The sequence below is a fragment of the Maylandia zebra genome, linkage group LG19, assembly GCF_041146795.1.
Source record: "Maylandia zebra isolate NMK-2024a linkage group LG19, Mzebra_GT3a, whole genome shotgun sequence".
Lineage (NCBI taxonomy): Eukaryota > Metazoa > Chordata > Actinopteri > Cichliformes > Cichlidae > Maylandia > Maylandia zebra.
This window is the reverse complement of record NC_135185.1, coordinates 28,711,137-28,728,575: the sequence shown is the minus strand read 5'-3', so window position 1 is coordinate 28,728,575 and position 17,439 is coordinate 28,711,137. Positions and strand designations below refer to the sequence as shown.

At 40.6% G+C, this 17,439-nt stretch overlaps 2 protein-coding genes across 2 annotated transcripts in view; one reads left to right on the top strand and one right to left on the bottom strand.

Annotated features, from left to right (window-relative positions):
- Positions 1 to 706: 706 nt before the first annotated feature.
- Positions 707 to 4,792, bottom strand: LOC101469326 (ubiquitin protein ligase E3 component n-recognin 7). Its single transcript, XM_004540593.2, has 12 exons — positions 4,730 to 4,792; positions 3,645 to 3,762; positions 3,205 to 3,338; positions 3,060 to 3,120; positions 2,867 to 2,962; positions 2,719 to 2,772; positions 2,527 to 2,632; positions 2,314 to 2,441; positions 1,408 to 1,602; positions 1,140 to 1,296; positions 970 to 1,031; positions 707 to 888 (listed from the first exon to the last, which is right to left on the bottom strand). Exons 2-12 carry the CDS (start codon positions 3,759 to 3,761, stop codon positions 805 to 807), a joined length of 1,194 nt encoding a protein of 397 aa, XP_004540650.1. The 5' UTR covers position 3,762; positions 4,730 to 4,792; the 3' UTR covers positions 707 to 804.
- Positions 4,793 to 6,356: 1,564 nt separating this feature from the next.
- itpk1b (inositol-tetrakisphosphate 1-kinase b) overlaps positions 6,357 to 17,439 on the top strand; it is a 34,497-nt gene continuing 23,414 nt past the window's right edge. Inside the window, exons 1-3 of the mRNA XM_004540592.5 lie at positions 6,357 to 6,590; positions 7,096 to 7,248; positions 12,107 to 12,131. Of these exons, the coding sequence (XP_004540649.3) occupies positions 7,154 to 7,248; positions 12,107 to 12,131 (120 nt within the window). The 5' untranslated portion in view covers positions 6,357 to 6,590; positions 7,096 to 7,153. The remainder of the gene's footprint in view (positions 6,591 to 7,095; positions 7,249 to 12,106; positions 12,132 to 17,439) is intronic.

The following is a 17,439-nucleotide window of genomic DNA, read 5'->3' as shown; positions in this document are numbered from 1 at the left end:
GTGTGACAACAGTGCAAACCACTGGCATGGTCAAAACAGACAAGCAAACATATTTAAGTTAAAAAATAGAAGTCTGACATAATATGAAAAGGTGCATCTGCTCTATAACCTACCAAAGTTTAAAAAACAGCATGCTTACAGTGCTTCTGTGTCCATTATCTACTTAAATTGCTCTCAGCTTTTCTTTTCTTTTTTTTTAAATAAAAACATTAAAAGTTTCTTGAAAGGGGGGGGGGGGGTTTATCCCTGAAACTCTTTCCATAATTTGCAGGAAATAACCATCAGAAAGTAGATCTGGTTTTATAATATAAAATAAAAAGCTCCAATGCATGCTCTTGTTCAAGTTTTAGTTTACCTTACAGCAGATTTCTAGTACTTTTATTTTGAGCGTTAGTCAGTATTTTCATCACAGTGAGTCTTTCACATGACATTTACAGACCGGTTTGTCTTAGCAGTGCAAGGATTATGGCATCAAATTCAGCCAAACTTACATACTTTCACACAATAATCATGTTCATTCAACAAACTCTGTATGTTCACAAATGTAATAGTGTGCAATATTTATGTGAGGTAAACTTTAATCACAATCTTTAAAGTTGAGGCATCATCATAACCCAGTTATGACACGAACCTCAAACCTTCAAATAATAAAGTAAAAACTTGAAACTAAAACTTTTTTTTTTTACCCCCAACTTCAAACATCACATTGATTGCAGCAAAACGGTTTATTCAAGAGGAGGGTGACACATTCAGTCCAGACAGCCCGTGAACATGGCGTACGGTGGCAGCAGAGTGGACACCTTGTTACTGATTTCCGTCGCTGGTTCTGCGTCTTTTTCTGGCCTGCAGCTCCTCAAAGAGTTGATGTACAGCTTCGACTGTGACTGTCTGATGTAGACACAGAAGTGTTAGGTCTGAGATTTGAGCAGAAGAAAGAAGATGTGACTCACATAGACATCCACTTCTCACCTTTCCTTCAGAGGCACACTGCTCTAAAAATTCACTGATTGAGGTCGTCAGCTCGTTGAAACCTGAGGGAAGAACACAAGATTAATTAGTCCGCCGCATCAATGCGCCAGTGCTTTGAATTTCACTTTACGCAGGACAACTGACCCCGTGGCTTCCCTCCCTATCCTCACCGTAAATGACCTCCAGCTGCTGTACACGGTCCATCGAGTTCATTAGCGCCATCAGTGGGTGCTGCCCGAAGGGCTCATGCAAGCCTCTCTTCTCATAGGCCAGAATAGTGTCAGACTGATCCAAGAGAAACTGCACCTCAGCAGCAACATAGGCCCTCTGAGGAAATGCAGCACACAGGGGACAGGCATTCAGAAACAGGGATAACTTGCAGCATTCTGGCTTTTGTGAGTCTACATTACAATCTTGGAGCTAGAAATTCTGTCTCACCTTGCAGCTCGTGCAGGTGCAAAGCTCAGCGCGCCAGCTGTAAGGCCAGAACACCGCTCCCCGTCTCAGCCTCTCTAGCCCGCGGGCCTGCAGCTCCTTCAGCTTGCACTCCACAATTTTCGTTGTAGCCATCGCAGGGCTGCCTGTCATTTCCTCGTGAGTTCGTTTGCCAGGGGAACTCCTGTTTACAGCTTCCTACGACACAAATGAGATGGGGTGAGTGACTGTATTATACAAGAGGCACAGGCACACCTGGGCTTGGTGAAACATCTCCACTCATGCAGGAATGCAGACGCATCCTGGGGAAGTCTCACTGCGAGTGACGCGGTAAGACGGTTGGGCGATGAAAATCGCCAGTTTACAGTAAGCTAGCCTGTGAAGCCCGGCCAAAGTCATCTACAGAGCAGAGGAAGCTGTGCCTCATGGGTCATTTCTCCTCTAATTACCCCAGAGGAGAGGAAAGCACGATAACAGGAGCTGGTGCCTGCTGTCTGGCTCATAGTCTGCTCATTACTCTCCAGCCCCACCTAGTGGCGCACTGGCATTCAGAAAAGTTGGACAGTGTTGCTCCAAATGAGGTCACAAAATAGACAAAGGTAAAATATACTCCAGAACATAAATAGGAGAGTAACAAAGCAAAGCAAGTGGTAAACACAGCAAGATATATTATGGATTCCTTTCAACTTAAATTATTTTTTGTTTTGTTTTTTATAATGTAATTTATGCATTATGAGAACACAACTAAAAGAATAAACATGTAAACATAGATCTGAATTCAAATGCCATTGTTTGATTATAAATAAGTCAAAAGTAAAGTAATGTTCTGCCCTCATTTTAACTTGCACAAAGCCATTTTTAGTTCTCCACTATCCCAGAATCCATGCAAACAGCAGAACCGTTTCTCACCTCTGGTTCTGTGCGCTCATCACTAGAGGACGGTTCCTCGTCCTTTCTTTGACCAGCCTCACGGTCTTCCCCCTCAATGTCGACCTCTACTTCCTCTTCGGCATCACCCACTTGGATCACAGGCGGAACTAAATGGAAAAGATGAATTAATGATTATCTGAATTTTGCTGCTAAATGTCTGCCTAGTTAGTTACAGTCAAAAAAATTTGTTACCTGCGATGTGGGCAGCATACGTCCACAAGAAAGGAGCCTTGTTCATGCAGGCCTCACATACCATCTCTTGAAGCTCCTCGGGTTCAACCACAGGGCAGCCTAAGTGCTATTTAAGGCCAAAAATAAATAAATAAAAGAGCAGAGGACTCACAGAAATGATAACATGCAGATCAAAAATCCTCTCAAGCTTACCCTGCTGTGTAACCAATCCTCACAGATGACGCACTGAATCATCTCGTCTTCATCCTGTTAAACAGATTTATTTATATATAGCCACAGATGACAGAGAAACAAGCAGCAGGGTTTAGGGTGAACAACAACAACAAAAAAAAAGACGGACCTGGTCATCGGTGTCTGGGTACGGCCGGTGACACGTGCAGTAGAACCCACTGAAGTTGTGATTGTAGCGATTTCTAATATTTTCCTCTTCTTTAACCTAAAAAGAAAGAGGGGGAATGAACAATTGAAACAACTGGAACGTATCGCACACGTGGCAAACACATCTGGGAGACAAGAGATTCAAAGCGTCTCACAGGATTTAGCTGGCAATGGAAGCCCCCAAACTTTCTGTTTCCACAATCACAGCGAAAATTTCTGCAAGAAAAATAGAAATATTAGAAAACTGTGGGCCAAAAGCTGAATGCTCAGTCTACTCAGTCAACATAGAAGGATTTCTACCTTTTGGTATACAGTTCAAAGATGTCGTGTCCATCATGGCATTTATTGGCGCAGGCCAGACAAACCCCAGCAGGCTCTGCATCATTTGGAGTGCAAGTGTTGCAGGCAAACACCGCCTGTCTCTTCACATAACCCTGCAGAGCAACAACACACGTGGCATCAACACACAGCATCAATTCACAAAATATTACTGATTTGACATCCGGAACAAAGAGAAAATGTGCTTTAACATAACAATACTTCCACCGTGCTTCTCATAAACATCGGTGACGAGAACCACACAGAAACTCAGCGGTGCAGATTGCAACATTTAACACAAAGAAAAACAAAACGCTTACAATGCACAGACCACACTACAATGCAGCATTTGGAAAAGGCTACTAGGCGTACAATGGGCGACACACAGGCTGCAGGGCTGCTGTGCAGGAAGCTTCTCCTACCTTGGAGTAAGAGCAGTTGTCTGGGTCGCTCCCAGCCAGCACACACAAAGCCTTCTCGAGCTCTTCTTCGCTGGTAAGAATATCATCAATATCCGAGTCGCCCTTGTTCGCTGCCATCCTGGGAAGTGAGGGTAAAGATGACTCCAACGTAAACAATGAAACACCGAAGACTGAGCAGCAGCTGCGGTACCGCCACACTGTTGACAAACGACTGTTCCTGGCGGGAGTTTAGGCCGAGACCACGTGGAGGAAGTGACGCAAGATACCTATTCACGACCTGCTATTGTTTAAAAATAAATAAATAAATAAAATTTTAAAAAACGAATTTAAAAAAAATTAAACTCTACTGCACTTTCATTTTCAGTGGTTCCCTTAAAAATCTAGTAGTGTTTTATTTATTATTATATATATATTTTAAAGTACTTTTAAATAAAAATAAACACATTACAACGCAATAAGCAAAAATAATAGTAACATATATAGAACAAAAACACCATCCAAAGATATTTTACTCATCTTACAAGCGGTAATCTATCTTTAATAATAAAACAGAGCTGATTTAGGAAACATTAGTTCATCCTTTATCAAAAAAATTAAACGTTAGCTATTATAAGTGGCACCTAATAATAAAATAGATTCCGTTTCGGGTCTATTTCCGTTTTGGGGTTTACGAATTAATGGCTGTTGCACAAACAAGTACGACTGATTTTTATTTGTTTATTTTCTTTTTTACATATATATATATATTTGTTTGGATCTAGCATCACAAAGGCTTTAAAAGGGCATATCAGGAGAAGATGTTTAAGTGTTAATTCGCCCAATATGTAAATAGACGAATTGCCTTAAGTTTTGTCTGTAGACATAGGCAATGGTCATATTTCTATAACAGCTGGCGTATATTTCTCAAAATAGAAACAAGTTGTAAATTGGTGAGTGGTGTGAATTATCATAAAAGGAAAACAAAAAAACTCTCCACTCCAGTGGAAACAATGGAAATGAACAGTGCTGGTCCCAAAGAAGGAGAGGCGAGGGAGCAAGAAAATAATAGAGCTCTCTGTAAGTTTAAAGAATATAATATACCCTACCCTTTTTTATGGTTTAGTCTGTGGTCTGTCCTCCTTCCAGCCACTTGAGCAGCGTCCGTTGTGTATTTTTGAAATAGTTTAGTTTTTGAAAACCTCGTAGAATTAAGAATTGTATTCAATTAGATTCTGGACAGGTTGGATGCGTGGATTTAAATGGATTTAATGGATGGATTTAAAACAAAATAAAATCCAAACCCCTGCATGTGTGGCTATTCAAGCGATAGGCTGAACAGTATCTAATTTGGGATGGCAAACAAATCCAGAGCATCGATGAAATAACAGAAAAATTGGGACTGGGGGAAATTGTTTGCAGGCGAAATATAGAGTTGAATATAGAGTTGAATCCATAATGAATAACATTTTAAAATTGTGAATAACATAATGAACAACACCTGGTATATAGCAAGTGCAATTAAGCCAAAACATGAGTGTTAATGTGCTACCTTTTTACTAACTGAAAGCCTATAGCTGGAGTTTTAACCTTTGGATCACCACGTGCAGGACTTCACAGTACTCCAAAAAAGACTTGATGAAAGCATAAGCAGCAAAAAAAATCCCTTTAGGCACAAAGGCCAAATGTTTCTGTCCTCGGTGCTAGATATTGTACCCAGTAGTCATCACAATAAAACTTCAGTAAAATCATAAAAGTGTGTGATATTAAAAATAAATTTAAATAGCAGCAACTGTTTGTTGTGGTTAACACCTGCAGAGGTGTTTGCGCACAAACACACGTGCCGTTGTTTCCTTCCTGTCTCTCTCTTGCACTCCCTCTAATGATCTTCATATTACTTTTCTCATTTTATAACATTCCACAAATTCTGATTAATAACCTTTTGTTGTTGGTTGTTTTTGTGCCACTTGGGTGGAAACCCCCAATCGCTGACTTTTAATTAGATGCCTTTTCAGTTTAAATGGTAAATGGCCTGTATTTATAGCGCTTTACACAACCAATCATCCACCCATTCACACACACATTGGTGATGGCAGCTACATTGTAGCCACAGCCACCTTGGGGCGCACTGACAGAGGCGAGGCTGGACACTGGCGCCACCGGGCCCTCTGACCACCACCAGTAGGCAACGGGTGAAGTGTCTTGCCCAAGGACACAACGACCGAGACTGTCCGAGCCGGGGCTCGAACCGGCAACCTTCCGATTACAAGGCGAACTCCCAACTCTTGAGCCACGATCGCCCCGCCAGCATGGGGTTTAAGCATGGGGAAAACATGTTGGACGTTTCGATAGTTTTCCAACGGATGGCGCTAGTGTGACATGCTTCTCTTGTCTGTTACGGGTCAAAAACTGGAAGAGATGATGAATGTGGAGGGACGAAATAAGTATTAACGCATCTCGTCATTTATTATTAGAAAGGCAAATCAACAGAACTTGTTCTAATTATTCAAATCATGAATTAACATTTGAGGGGTTTGAAATGGGAAAATATGACGATAATATATATATATATATAGTTAAGGGACGTCTTTTCGTTAATTATCTTGTTACATTTTATAGATAAACAATGACTCGATTATTCTATATCATAACAGGAAAGATAATCATTAGTGGAAGCAGGAAGGCGCGTGAAAGCAAGACGCGCTGTGATTCGACAGTCAGTCAGGCAGGGGTGGTGTTTTCCGAGGGGGTCGTGAAGGCGGCATCAGTCTCCTGGATCCTGGGTGTGTGCGGGCAGTCCAGTTCAGAGACTGAGAGAGAAAACACCAGCAACATCTCAACGTGAGCCCAGCGGTGCCTGTCATCGTGCTTGTTACTCCTTCTCCAGCGAACGGGCTGAGAATGGCAAACTACGCGAGCTAGTTTCTGAAGAGGACGCAAATTCAAGGGGAACTGTGCTAAAACTGCCAGGTTAGTTAGCTCTCTATAGCCTCCCGATGTCAGCTTTATCTAGTTGAGGGAGTTGCCTTATTTTTAGGTAACCAGGAGCTGTTTCCGCTAACAATTCACTCATTTCTTATGGGCACGTATTACGACTGTGTTCAGCCTGTAAAGCTAGGAAGCTAGCTTGCGTTTCCTAATTGCACGCCATCGGTTAGCTCTGGAGATTGTCACTACATAGCTAGCCAGCTAACGTTAGCAGTTGGGGTTAGCAAAAGAGGGTCAGTGTGTGGGATTCGCTGATGCTCAGCCAGATGCACTGTAATATTACGTTTGGAAACTATATCATGCTAACCACAAGACCGTGAATATCCAAGAGACAGACTGGTAGAAGACGTCACTTATTGCTTTGGAGCAACGTATCAGTAACCGAGCAGTGAACTTAATTATTCCCCAGATTGCTCCCTGGTTGGCTGTTGTGACACTAACGTGTGTGTGTGTGTGTGGGGGGGGGGGTCTGTTCTCGTCTGTCCAGGTTGAGTCATTAGTTGCACCATTTACCTGCAAAAAAAAGGACCAGGGGCACAGTGGAAATGCAGACTTTCCTGAAAGGCCGGAGAGTCGGCTACTGGCTCAGCGAGAAGAAGATGAAGAAACTGAATTTCCAGGCCTTTGCTGATCTGTGCAGGTTCGTTAACTAACTCCAGTTTATTGTGTGCAGTTGAAATGATTGAAGAACAGCCGTCAAACTACATGCATTCACATAGTTGGCCCCTATGGTTAACAAGTTATGTGACAATTCATCGAAACTTCCCCTTAAGGCTCTGTGACAAGGAGGACTCTTCTCACAGATTTAAGCCCTTAGGCACTTTTCACACAAACGTGCTCACCAAATGTCAGTGAGTGACATCCCTACTCATGCATGCTAAGCATTTAAGGTTGCTGATGTGGCCTGAAGCCGTACTGCTAATCTCCTTTTCTGTTGTATTGTGAAGAAATGGGTTCCCCAAAGGATCAGGCACAAGCCTGTTTTGTGTATGTCCTGGCACAGTGCTTGTTGGTGCATGGTAAATGTGTAACAGGATAAGCTGACAAAACCAGTTTTATTATTAGGTCAGTTGGCTCAGAGCGTTAAACTTTAAAGCAGCTAAATGTGGTCTAAAAGAAAAAGTCTCTTCCTTATTAACGTATCTAAAAAGTAGCATTTGATGTTCAACTCTGACCACCATATCATTTTTTATCATATGTAGATGGAACAGTGCTAGCTCAGTCTGAGGCTTTTGTCTCTGTTTATCAACAGAAAATAAACCTGTTCTTACCAAATGCATCGTCCTAACATGAATTTAGTCAAGGCTGGTGTAAGAATTTGCACAGATTCCCCCAGCCTTGACAGACGCATCTATGTGAGTGCTGTGTGCACACTATTTTGTTGTGTCTCTTATCCAGCTGAGTCAAGTGTTACACAAGCTGAAGGGCCTATATTTTCTTAGCAGATGTGAGCTCGTCCTTGCTGTTTTACGATAGGTGCTGTACAGTATATCAGATTGTCAAAGGGCATTAGGGCGAGACAGCCGCTTTATAGTCTCATTGCAACAGCTGCCTAGCTGCTGGTGATGCAGCAGTCTGATGTTTTCAGTACAGATACTGAAGTACAGTATCGGTTTTGGGTACCATTCGGATACAAGTGCTAATGGACTTGAGATTTTTCCACTAATATGAGCCCTGACTTAGACGTTGTTTCCTAACTTTGTAAACAAAAAAATTTAGTAATAAATGAGCAAATACATTTAAAGTGAGGTCAAAAAAAAAAGGGGGAAAAAGACAAAACTCTGTGCTTTTATTAGTTTCTGTCTTCTACTCTCACTTTCACTTTCCTGTAGGTGTCTTTTTCAGTGTGTGCAACTCCCCAGACACTTCAGACAAGAGATGGGTGTCGTTAATCAAGCAGACACAATTTGTTACCTTTGAATATTTGCAATAAAAAAAAATCCGAGCAACTGTTGAATCTCGCATAGCAATATGAAAGGGTGAGAGAGAGAAGCTCTAGCTGGTTCACTGTGCCGTTTTTTGTTTTAGTAGGTATCATACTAGTTTCCAGTATAAGTATTTGGCTCGATGTGACCTTACCTACTTGCACTGTATGAGGGCTAGTTATCACATAGTAACATGTCTTGAAAATCTGAGAGAGGCTGGACAAAACAATGTAATCTCCGGTCCTGTGATTTTGCACACATGTGCCTCAGTACATCAGATATGTTGATATGTTCCAGAAGGATTTTCACCTTTTCCAACAGTGTGTTGCCTCATAAAGCAACCTGATTGAGTCAGCACAGATTACCACACTGTAATCCACGAAACATTTTTAATCTCTACATAAAGCTCCGAGCATACCTCCCCTCCTCCCTGCATCCTGCTCACCACCTTCTTCCCTATGAGCTGGATATAGGTTTGTTCGATATGTTTGACACGAAGAGCTCTGGCTCAGCATTAAGAATTGGTCTTTGTGACGCATAGCCTTTGAAAACTGCAACAAATGGCACAGCAGATAACTGCAAATGAGCCACAAAGTGAATGTGGCTTGTATATGTTCACACATGACTACTTCTCCCTGTTAGTCAGGGAAACTTTTCTTCAAGTTCTCCTTTTCCTACTCCAGTCATGTAGCATAGAAAACAAATGTTATGAGGAAAGGAAGGATGGCACTAAGAACACCCTACCACCTTGCATGTATGTTTTCTAAAAAGCCGCGACTTTTGAAAAGAGGTACAGGATGTGGCAATTTTAAACTTTATCTGGACCTGGTGTTGTGCGTCTGAGGAAGTCTGTTCCAAATTAAAGAGACTTTATGTAGTATTAAATTCATTTAGTGACCCTTTGTGCTTAATTTCATGAAGTGCAATTTTTACTTGATGGTTTAAATTTATCTGTTTCCCTGCATCATTTATTATTATGAAAGATAAACCATGTGTCAGTGTTACTTTTAAACAGTGACTGGACAGAATTTCCCCTGTCATCATGTGGTAAGCAGCTGACATTGTGTGTGCATAATTGAAGAGTCTGTCCTGTCTCTTGCATCTGGACTTTGGGGTTCCTGCTGGTCAGAGCTAGTTGAGTTTATGTCCGCATGTCAGCTTGCACAGCAGTTGAGAGGCATCTTTTCAGTTGGCACACATGCCTGATGCTTTAAAAAGCAGCAACCCTGATTTTCATTAGATTATCTGAAAATATTATTTTCTCATTCTTCAGTTTCACCACAACTCTCATCTACATTATACTACAATATACTAATAATAACAAATGCAAGGAGTTTACTGAAATTGTTGGAAGACTTGTATATAAACCTGGAATGAGCAGAAAAAGATAAATAAACAAATAATTAATAACATGTATATTTAAAAGGTAAAAGGTCTCCAATTCAAGAGCAAGAGGAGAAGAGAGGAAGGGCCTCTAGTCTAAAAGTCTGCCAAATCAAATTTGTGAATCCATCTGCTGTGGTGATCCCATGTGAGTAAGGGAGTAGTCGAAAGAAGCTTTGTATTTTTTGACTAGCAAAAATCAGCTGCCTCTCCAGAATGTTCTTCATGCCGTTTAGCTCACAGAGTCGTTGGAGCAGAACATCAATTTCTGAATTTTCAAAATCGAGAGTAATTCATTTAATCTAGGTTTTAAACAGATAAGGGTTAAAATAAATAAATACCTCAAAGTATAGCTGGCTGATCCACCTAAGTAAAGCCCCACGGAGTAAAATATTAACAGACAAATCTTGAATATCCTCATGGCCTACGTTTTCCCTTGGATAATAATTGGTACTTTTTAAAAATTATTTTTTTTAAATGCTCAAAATACTTTTCTGTATGGTTAATTAGCTATGCATAAAATGTTATTTACTTTATGGTCACCATCTCATTTACACCCTTTGTCAACTTGGTAACTGTTAATGCCACACGATGTGCCTTAAATGCTAAACTTCCAGGTTTATAGATGTACAGTGTGCCTGTATCAAAGTGGTTGTGTATGTGTGTGTGAGAGAGAAAGGTTTCCCTTTCACTGTGTTGACCGTGTAACAATATAGCAGAGCAGAGGATCTCCATATCTCACGAAACTAAAGACCTCATTCACGTCGCATGAAACGCACCAGCTGCAGTATTAAATATCCACATTGTTGTGAAGCGGTGAATGGTTGCACTGCTGTTACCATGGGACTGCAACCTCAAAAACTGCTTGCTTGGAAAGGATGAATTGGATGTAGTGTTAGGCTGGTGGTGTTCTCTTTGTGAATTCCCCCAACTAGGAGTCGCTGCATTAAGCATTGGAGTTTTTCCTGTTATGCTTTGCTGTGTAGAAACTCTTTGGCTAACTTTCTGTATTGACCTAGTAGGGTTTCGCCGAGCCAGCTGAACCAGGATTGTACAAATGCCCTCTCTTCTGCTTTCTGTTTGGGCTGAGGTTTTCCTCTCAGTGCAGGTGTTAGGACCGGCATACACCCAGCAGGTTTAAATGTGTGGTGCCAGTTTAGTAATGCTCCTCTCTCAAAAGAGATAAGCCATCTCACATTTAAATTTATGCATATATATTTAAATACTGCTGTGTCCTATTGTTTTTTGTTTTTTTATTTCTACCCAAAGTCTAGTATTTCTGTGCTGTTCCCAAAAGGTAGAAACTGCACAGAAACTGCAGTTTCTCCAGGTCTGTGGGTGGGATTTAGTATTTCCATCATAATAATCTTACTTGCAGATAAATTTTGTGGCTAAATTAAGATAATGTTTCATTTATTTCCTATCTTCAGATGCAGAAGGCTTATGTGTCCCTGGTTCAGGCATCTTACTGTTCATGAAGTTAAACTATTGGAGAGATATGAGTTTCTGTTTAATTCCTCTTATGGAGGGGAACTCCTTTGATGTGAATTTACATAAAGATTTGTGTTAGATTAAAAGGTAGTGGTTCTCAAAAACCTATTCAAAATTCACACCACGTGTTCTACCAATTTTAATCTTTTTATTTGTATAATTACCAATAAAAAAAAAAAGTGGATTTAGTTGAATTTTAGTTACGGTAAGTAAAGTTTGGTGTGATGACGTCAGCACACTCTTGTTTGTTTAGTTTCCCTTAGAACTTAGTATTCGGTCAGCACCCCACAGTTGGAGGAACCACTGTTATGAAAGCAAGACAAGTGCGGACAAATGATTGAGAATCATGTCTTACATGGTGTAACACAAATGGAAAAATAAATATTTAAAATCAGACCAATCTTACATCATTTAGCTGTGTATGTGTGCACGTGAGCGAGCGTACGCGTGTGTTTTGTTTTATTTATTTATTTTTAATTCTGCTTTTCACTTCCTATCAGTCTTCTGCTCTGAATGTTTGAGCCTACGTCTGTACGACTCAAAGACAACAAAGGCATCTTCACCTACACTACATGATATACTTTTATATAACACGCCTTTAGCGTTTAGGTCCTTAAATAAACAGCAATGTCTGTTTCTGAGCATTTTCATCTTATATCTTCTACAAAATAAAAAGCCTTATTTTGTCCTTTTTTTCAGGAAAAGAGGAATTGAAGTTGTTCAGGTAAGAAGAGCACACAGTTTGATTTTGTGTGTTTTTTACTTCTTTGGTCATGTGTTTGTTTGTTTGTGCTGTGATACTTTTGAATCTCTGCTATTCATATTTGATGCCTGAAAGTCAATCCACCTACAACACTTTACATTTGATATATTTCTTTGGCCAATTACTAAGTGCATAACCTCCTACAGACAGGATGTAGTTTTTTCACAGTCTTGCTTTTTTTGTATGTAGCGTCATTGGTCACAGTATATCACAACAGCCCATGTTCCTTGTTAAGCTGTGATGAAAGTCATCCCAACTTGATATTTCAACACCTGACCTCAATTCAACTTGTTTGTCACAAGAGTCTATTTGGGCGAGCAGCTTCTCATGTTGTGAGTGTGTGTGGAGGGTTGACGTATTCAGATCCTCAGTTAAAAGTCATATCAGCAGAAATACTTTTATGATATAAAATTGCATAAATAGAAGAAGATACAGCTCTTTTCAGTGGGAGCTGTTGGTGTACCAAAATAAATACTAGTCTGCCTATAGTAATAATTTACCTCTGAGTGCTGAGCTATGTCCCAGTAAATACGGACCTCAGGGAAGGAAAAGCTGCTGTCATTAACGGCTCTTGCCCAGCATACTATAGAGTGTAAGTAAGCACAGGCCATTCAGCAGCATAGTAACAATTGTCACGAAGTACTGGGAGCTCTGTGCACAACAGTATCTGTCACTTAGAGTGCTCTCTGAAATTAAAGAGGAAATTATCCTGCCTTTCTCTCAGCCTTTTACTTTGTTTCTTTTTATCTTGTGGGATTGGGTTTTGGTTTTTTTTTCTCCTTCACTTTGAGGTTATTTTTTTCCTCTCGCTGTGCTGACAATATCAGCACACCCAGAAAGAGTCTTGTCCTGGGAATAGTCCCAAAGTAAGCAGGGCTTTGTTTCCCACTATGCATTCAGCCCCTCCTGGGAGACCGCAGATCCTCACAGGCCCAAAGTTAGGATGTACCCAGGGCTTGGAACGGTGCTGCCATCTTCTCTGTTACTAGTTCATCTACAACTACCTGCTTTTCACTGTTGTGGGGTTTGTTTGTTTTTTGTTTGTTTTTGGGGGTTTTTCTCCTGACTTCTATAAATCAGCATAAACTTGTTAGTTTTAGCTGGGCTGTCACTGCCAGTCGAGACAGTTCAGTTTACTAACAGAGCCAGAAGTGTTTTTGAATGCACACCAATGATTTGGGTGGCCGCGCTGTGTCCGTTCCTGTCAGTGCCTGCAGTGTCGTGGCCACATCAGAAACAAAGATAACAGTATCCGTTGTCCTACTTTGGCCTTGTTGTACAAAGATTTAGTTTCCTATTGCACTAGTGAATTTGGAGCCTGGGGACTCTTATTTTCTAATCTATGATATGTTTTCTGATGTTTAGACCACTGGGATAGTGTATATATGGGGAAAGTCAAAACATAGGTCCGCGTTAAACCTAGTCTTTCTGGAGAGGACACAGGGAGACGGAAAGCAGGTAAACAAATTAGTCTTGAAGTTTTAATTGGTTTAGAGACTTAGAAAATTACAGTAGTGGGAAGATTATTATTATTATTATTATTATTGTTTGGTCACTGTTTTAAGCTTTTAAGAAAGCATACAACTTTTGCTATTTTTGTGGATGTTAAGTCAATTTAACCTTCTCTTGCTGCTTGGTGCAGATTTTTATTTATTTTTTTTGTCAGCCAGTGTAATCGGCTAACCTTGTTCCATGTGGTCTGACAAACAGGCTGGCCCTTGTGCTATCAAGTCAACCCTGAAAATCCAAGGCTAAATGAATCCTTTTGGCATAAAAACCTGTTGATTCATTGTCGGTTTACAGCCTTAATGCACAATAAATTGCTTGTTTTCTATGTGCTGTATGTACGACTTTGATCAATCAGAAGTGTTTTAATGAAACCACCCAACAGCTTCTCAAGTAGAAACTTTTTTTTCTTCGTCTTTTGTTATATCAGACTTGTGTATGTATGGCTTTTGGATAGTTTGTTGGACAAAAGAAGCGAAAAATCTTTAAGTTCAGGTCCCCACCAATAGTAAATGGGTAAATCACAGCCCCACTGTGATTTGTTTTACAGACCAGTTGTTTTTTGTCTTGTTTTGTTGTTGTGTAGAAAAAAGCTCCACAGTTGAAGTGACAGAGTTAATGAGGTGCACTTCCCGAGAGGTTGTATTCCCCAAGAGGTTGAAAGTGGTTATGACGTCACCTCGTGTGAACAGATCTTTGCTAAATCTGGCCGCCCAAGGGACTTAATTTTATATTTCTGTTTTCAGTGTGGGAAACCCTTCTGTATGTATATGCGTCAGGACTGACGAAAGTGAAAAAGATTCCATTGTCAGACTTTAATGATTTCTCCTCTAGGCTCTACCAAGGCTTACCTTTGCTGTACCCCTCATCCCTCTCATCTTTCCATTACCTCCCCTGTGCACGTTTTTGAAGCTCATCAATACTGACCCTTTAGCACTGAGTCTACAAGAGCCAGTTTCCCCATGATCCCTACATTAGGTTGTGTATATCATGGGTATGATGAGATTAACTCACCAGGGTTGTTCTCCTGAAAGCCAGTATTCTCTCTCAGGAAAAGGAATCTCAAATGATGAGCCAATTTTTGAGTTGGCTGCCCAGAGAAACTTATCAAGTCGCTGTTTTTATTATCCTTAGTGCTTCAAAAATTTAAAGGTAATTTCCGGCATGCTACTTTATCTCTTCCCCCAGTTTTTATGTGACATGTGTGCAGTGTAGTGGGAGTTCAGGGGTGGTTGACGAATGATTTAGTCAATGGTCTGAATACAATGGACTGTGCAGTACCTCCTTTATCTTATCAGCTCTTGTCAGTGGGCTTGGTACAATTATGCTGATGCTTTATTTCTTCATCTCACCTGAAAACATCTTGGCAGTTTGTTCATTTTCATCCTGCATGACTTGGTCCGCCTTTTAAGGAAGTTACTTAAAGTTTTTGTAAGCTACCTACAAAAGCAGTAAAATCAGACCTGTCTAATGCTGGGTAACCTTTACTTACCAAAGCATTTATGTTGATCATGTGATGAAAGGCAGTTCCTCAAAAGCTTAGATTGCACAATCAATTCAGCAGGGATAAGTCTTCTCTCTGTAAACTGCTGAGGAGAGAGCCATTAGCCTAATTAGCTCCCAGTTTGACCTTCCATACAGTTTTTATGTGGAGAATTTGGAGACTCTCCTTTTGTGTTAATCTTTTGCTGATGTGAGATATGTCTGGCAGCCACAGTTTGTCTTAGACTTGCGCATGCATGTTTTTTTTTGTTTTTTTTTCTTTGTTGCACACTCACCCTAGCGTGCCATCATTGCAACATGGCATACAGAATAAATGATTTATCACATGTCTGTCTGTTCTCTGCACATACTCTTTGGGTTTGCCTGACAACAAAGCAAAAGTCAGGTGTGATGCAGCTGAACTAGAATGAGACTAAGCAGAGGCATCGCCAAATAATGACTGTGGTCCTTATAATTTGTGTGCAGTGTACTTACTGATGAGCAAAGCACTCCACAAGCTTTGTCTTTGCTGTTTGCTTAAGATCATGAATGTTAGTTTCCCATAGGGGAGAGACTGGCCCCACAGCAGAGCTACATCAAAGCTGAAAATATGTTAGCCCTGACCTACCCTCTCCCTCCAGGACCCAGCCTTTTTTCTCCGCTGTCCGTCACCACTACGGCCCACTGCTACCTCTCAGTCCCAGAGGGACTTTGAAAACCATCAGCTGACATTTCTGCTTTTAGCATTTAGAAGGACATCAGTGACTTTACTGCTGGGTTCTGGGATAAGCTCTAAAGCAGGGTCATTCTGTCAGTGCACAGGGAGGAGAGAGAGCTTCATCCTGTGTGATGTGTCTTTGCCAATGGGTGATGACCCCACAATCTAGAGTCCTGTTTTTGTGGCAGGGCCAGGCTGTGGATGGGCCCTCTGTGTGTCATATAAGCAGAAGATTAAAAGCAGTGCCTCAGTAGAGACAAATCCCCATCAGGCAGGCCCTGTCACACTGCTAGGTAGAGAAAAAAGAAAAAAAAGGTGGCTCTTGCCACTGGCGTAGCCCTGTCATCACTGCTGCTCACAGCAGCTAGTGTTAAAGACTCAGTAGTTGTTTGACCACAGGTGACAACACATTTTATGAGTATGACTTGCTAACACAGCATTGGTCAGGTCATGGCAGCATGTTTATGTGTTTTATACATCTGCCATATGCTTGCACCACAGTGTCTATGTGTCCTATGACCACACGATTCCTGATAAACCTGCTGGATAGGCGCAACAATAATTCAATAAAGCAGTGTTTGTTTTTGAAACCTTTTTTATTACAAATGCTGTAGAAGTTGTTACATAATATGATCGATTGCCTTCCTGTTTCCATTGCATTTCACTTCATGAAACTGGTTGAGTGACTTTTGAATCCACTAGACACTTGTATGTAAAAACTGTACCAGCAATATTTATCAGAAAGCTTTTGCTCTCAGAGGTTTCCAGAGATCTCTTGACTTGGGGTGGGTGATATGATGATTGTAAGATTATGTACTCCTGTGTTAATAATATGTTTAACATCTCGAGCTTAAAACAAAACTGAAAGTTTACCAAAATCAGAGGTTCTGCTCTCCTTAATTTAATATGGTAACAGTAAAGTTACATATGCGATCATGTTCTGTACAGTTTCAACTATGTTGGTACATATTAAGCCTTCAGTTCATGTAGTTACAAACAACACAGATGCAGATTCACTTTTCAAGAATCAGTTCATGTTAACATGTTGCTGAAGGGTGTAAACTGAAGGGCGTGTTTCTACAGGCAGGAATGTTCAGTGCATTACAATGAAATCCAACAGTATTAAGATGGCCAGAGGAAGAAATGCCATGTTGATATAGGAAAATGAGCTCTTAAAGAAATTCAGCTCAACTTGAAAAGCAGCATGTCGTGACATTTCTTTGCATGGTGGAATATTTTCTGCAGCCTGCATGGTGTCTAGTATTCATTGTTCATGCTACAAATATGAAAGTATTTCACACCACACTGAAATTCAAATATTTGCCATACTAACAAACTCCCACTCTATGCTAAGGAATATACAAACATGCATTCATGCGTAGTATGATGTTATATTGTAATACATTAGTCTGACATCCCATTTGTTGCTAAATTGACCTATAAAATGTTTACTATTGTGGGATTTTAATTAAATATTTGCCTAGGGCATTGAGTTTCAACATCTATATGGCCTATACAATGTTTATCCAAAGTTTCATCAAGCTTGGTCTCCTCGGTTACATA

Excerpts from the sequence above, each read along its gene's own strand:
- LOC101469326 (XM_004540593.2), bottom strand. The coding sequence starts at position 3,761 with ATGGCAGCGAACAAGGGCGACTCGGATATTGATGATATTCTTACCAGC. Across the intron at positions 3,121-3,204 it reads TTTGAACTGTATACCAAAAG|AAATTTTCGCTGTGATTGTG; the intron begins GTAGAAATCCTT and ends TTTTTCTTGCAG. Across the intron at positions 1,297-1,407 it reads GCACCTGCACGAGCTGCAAG|AGGGCCTATGTTGCTGCTGA; the intron begins GTGAGACAGAAT and ends GCATTTCCTCAG.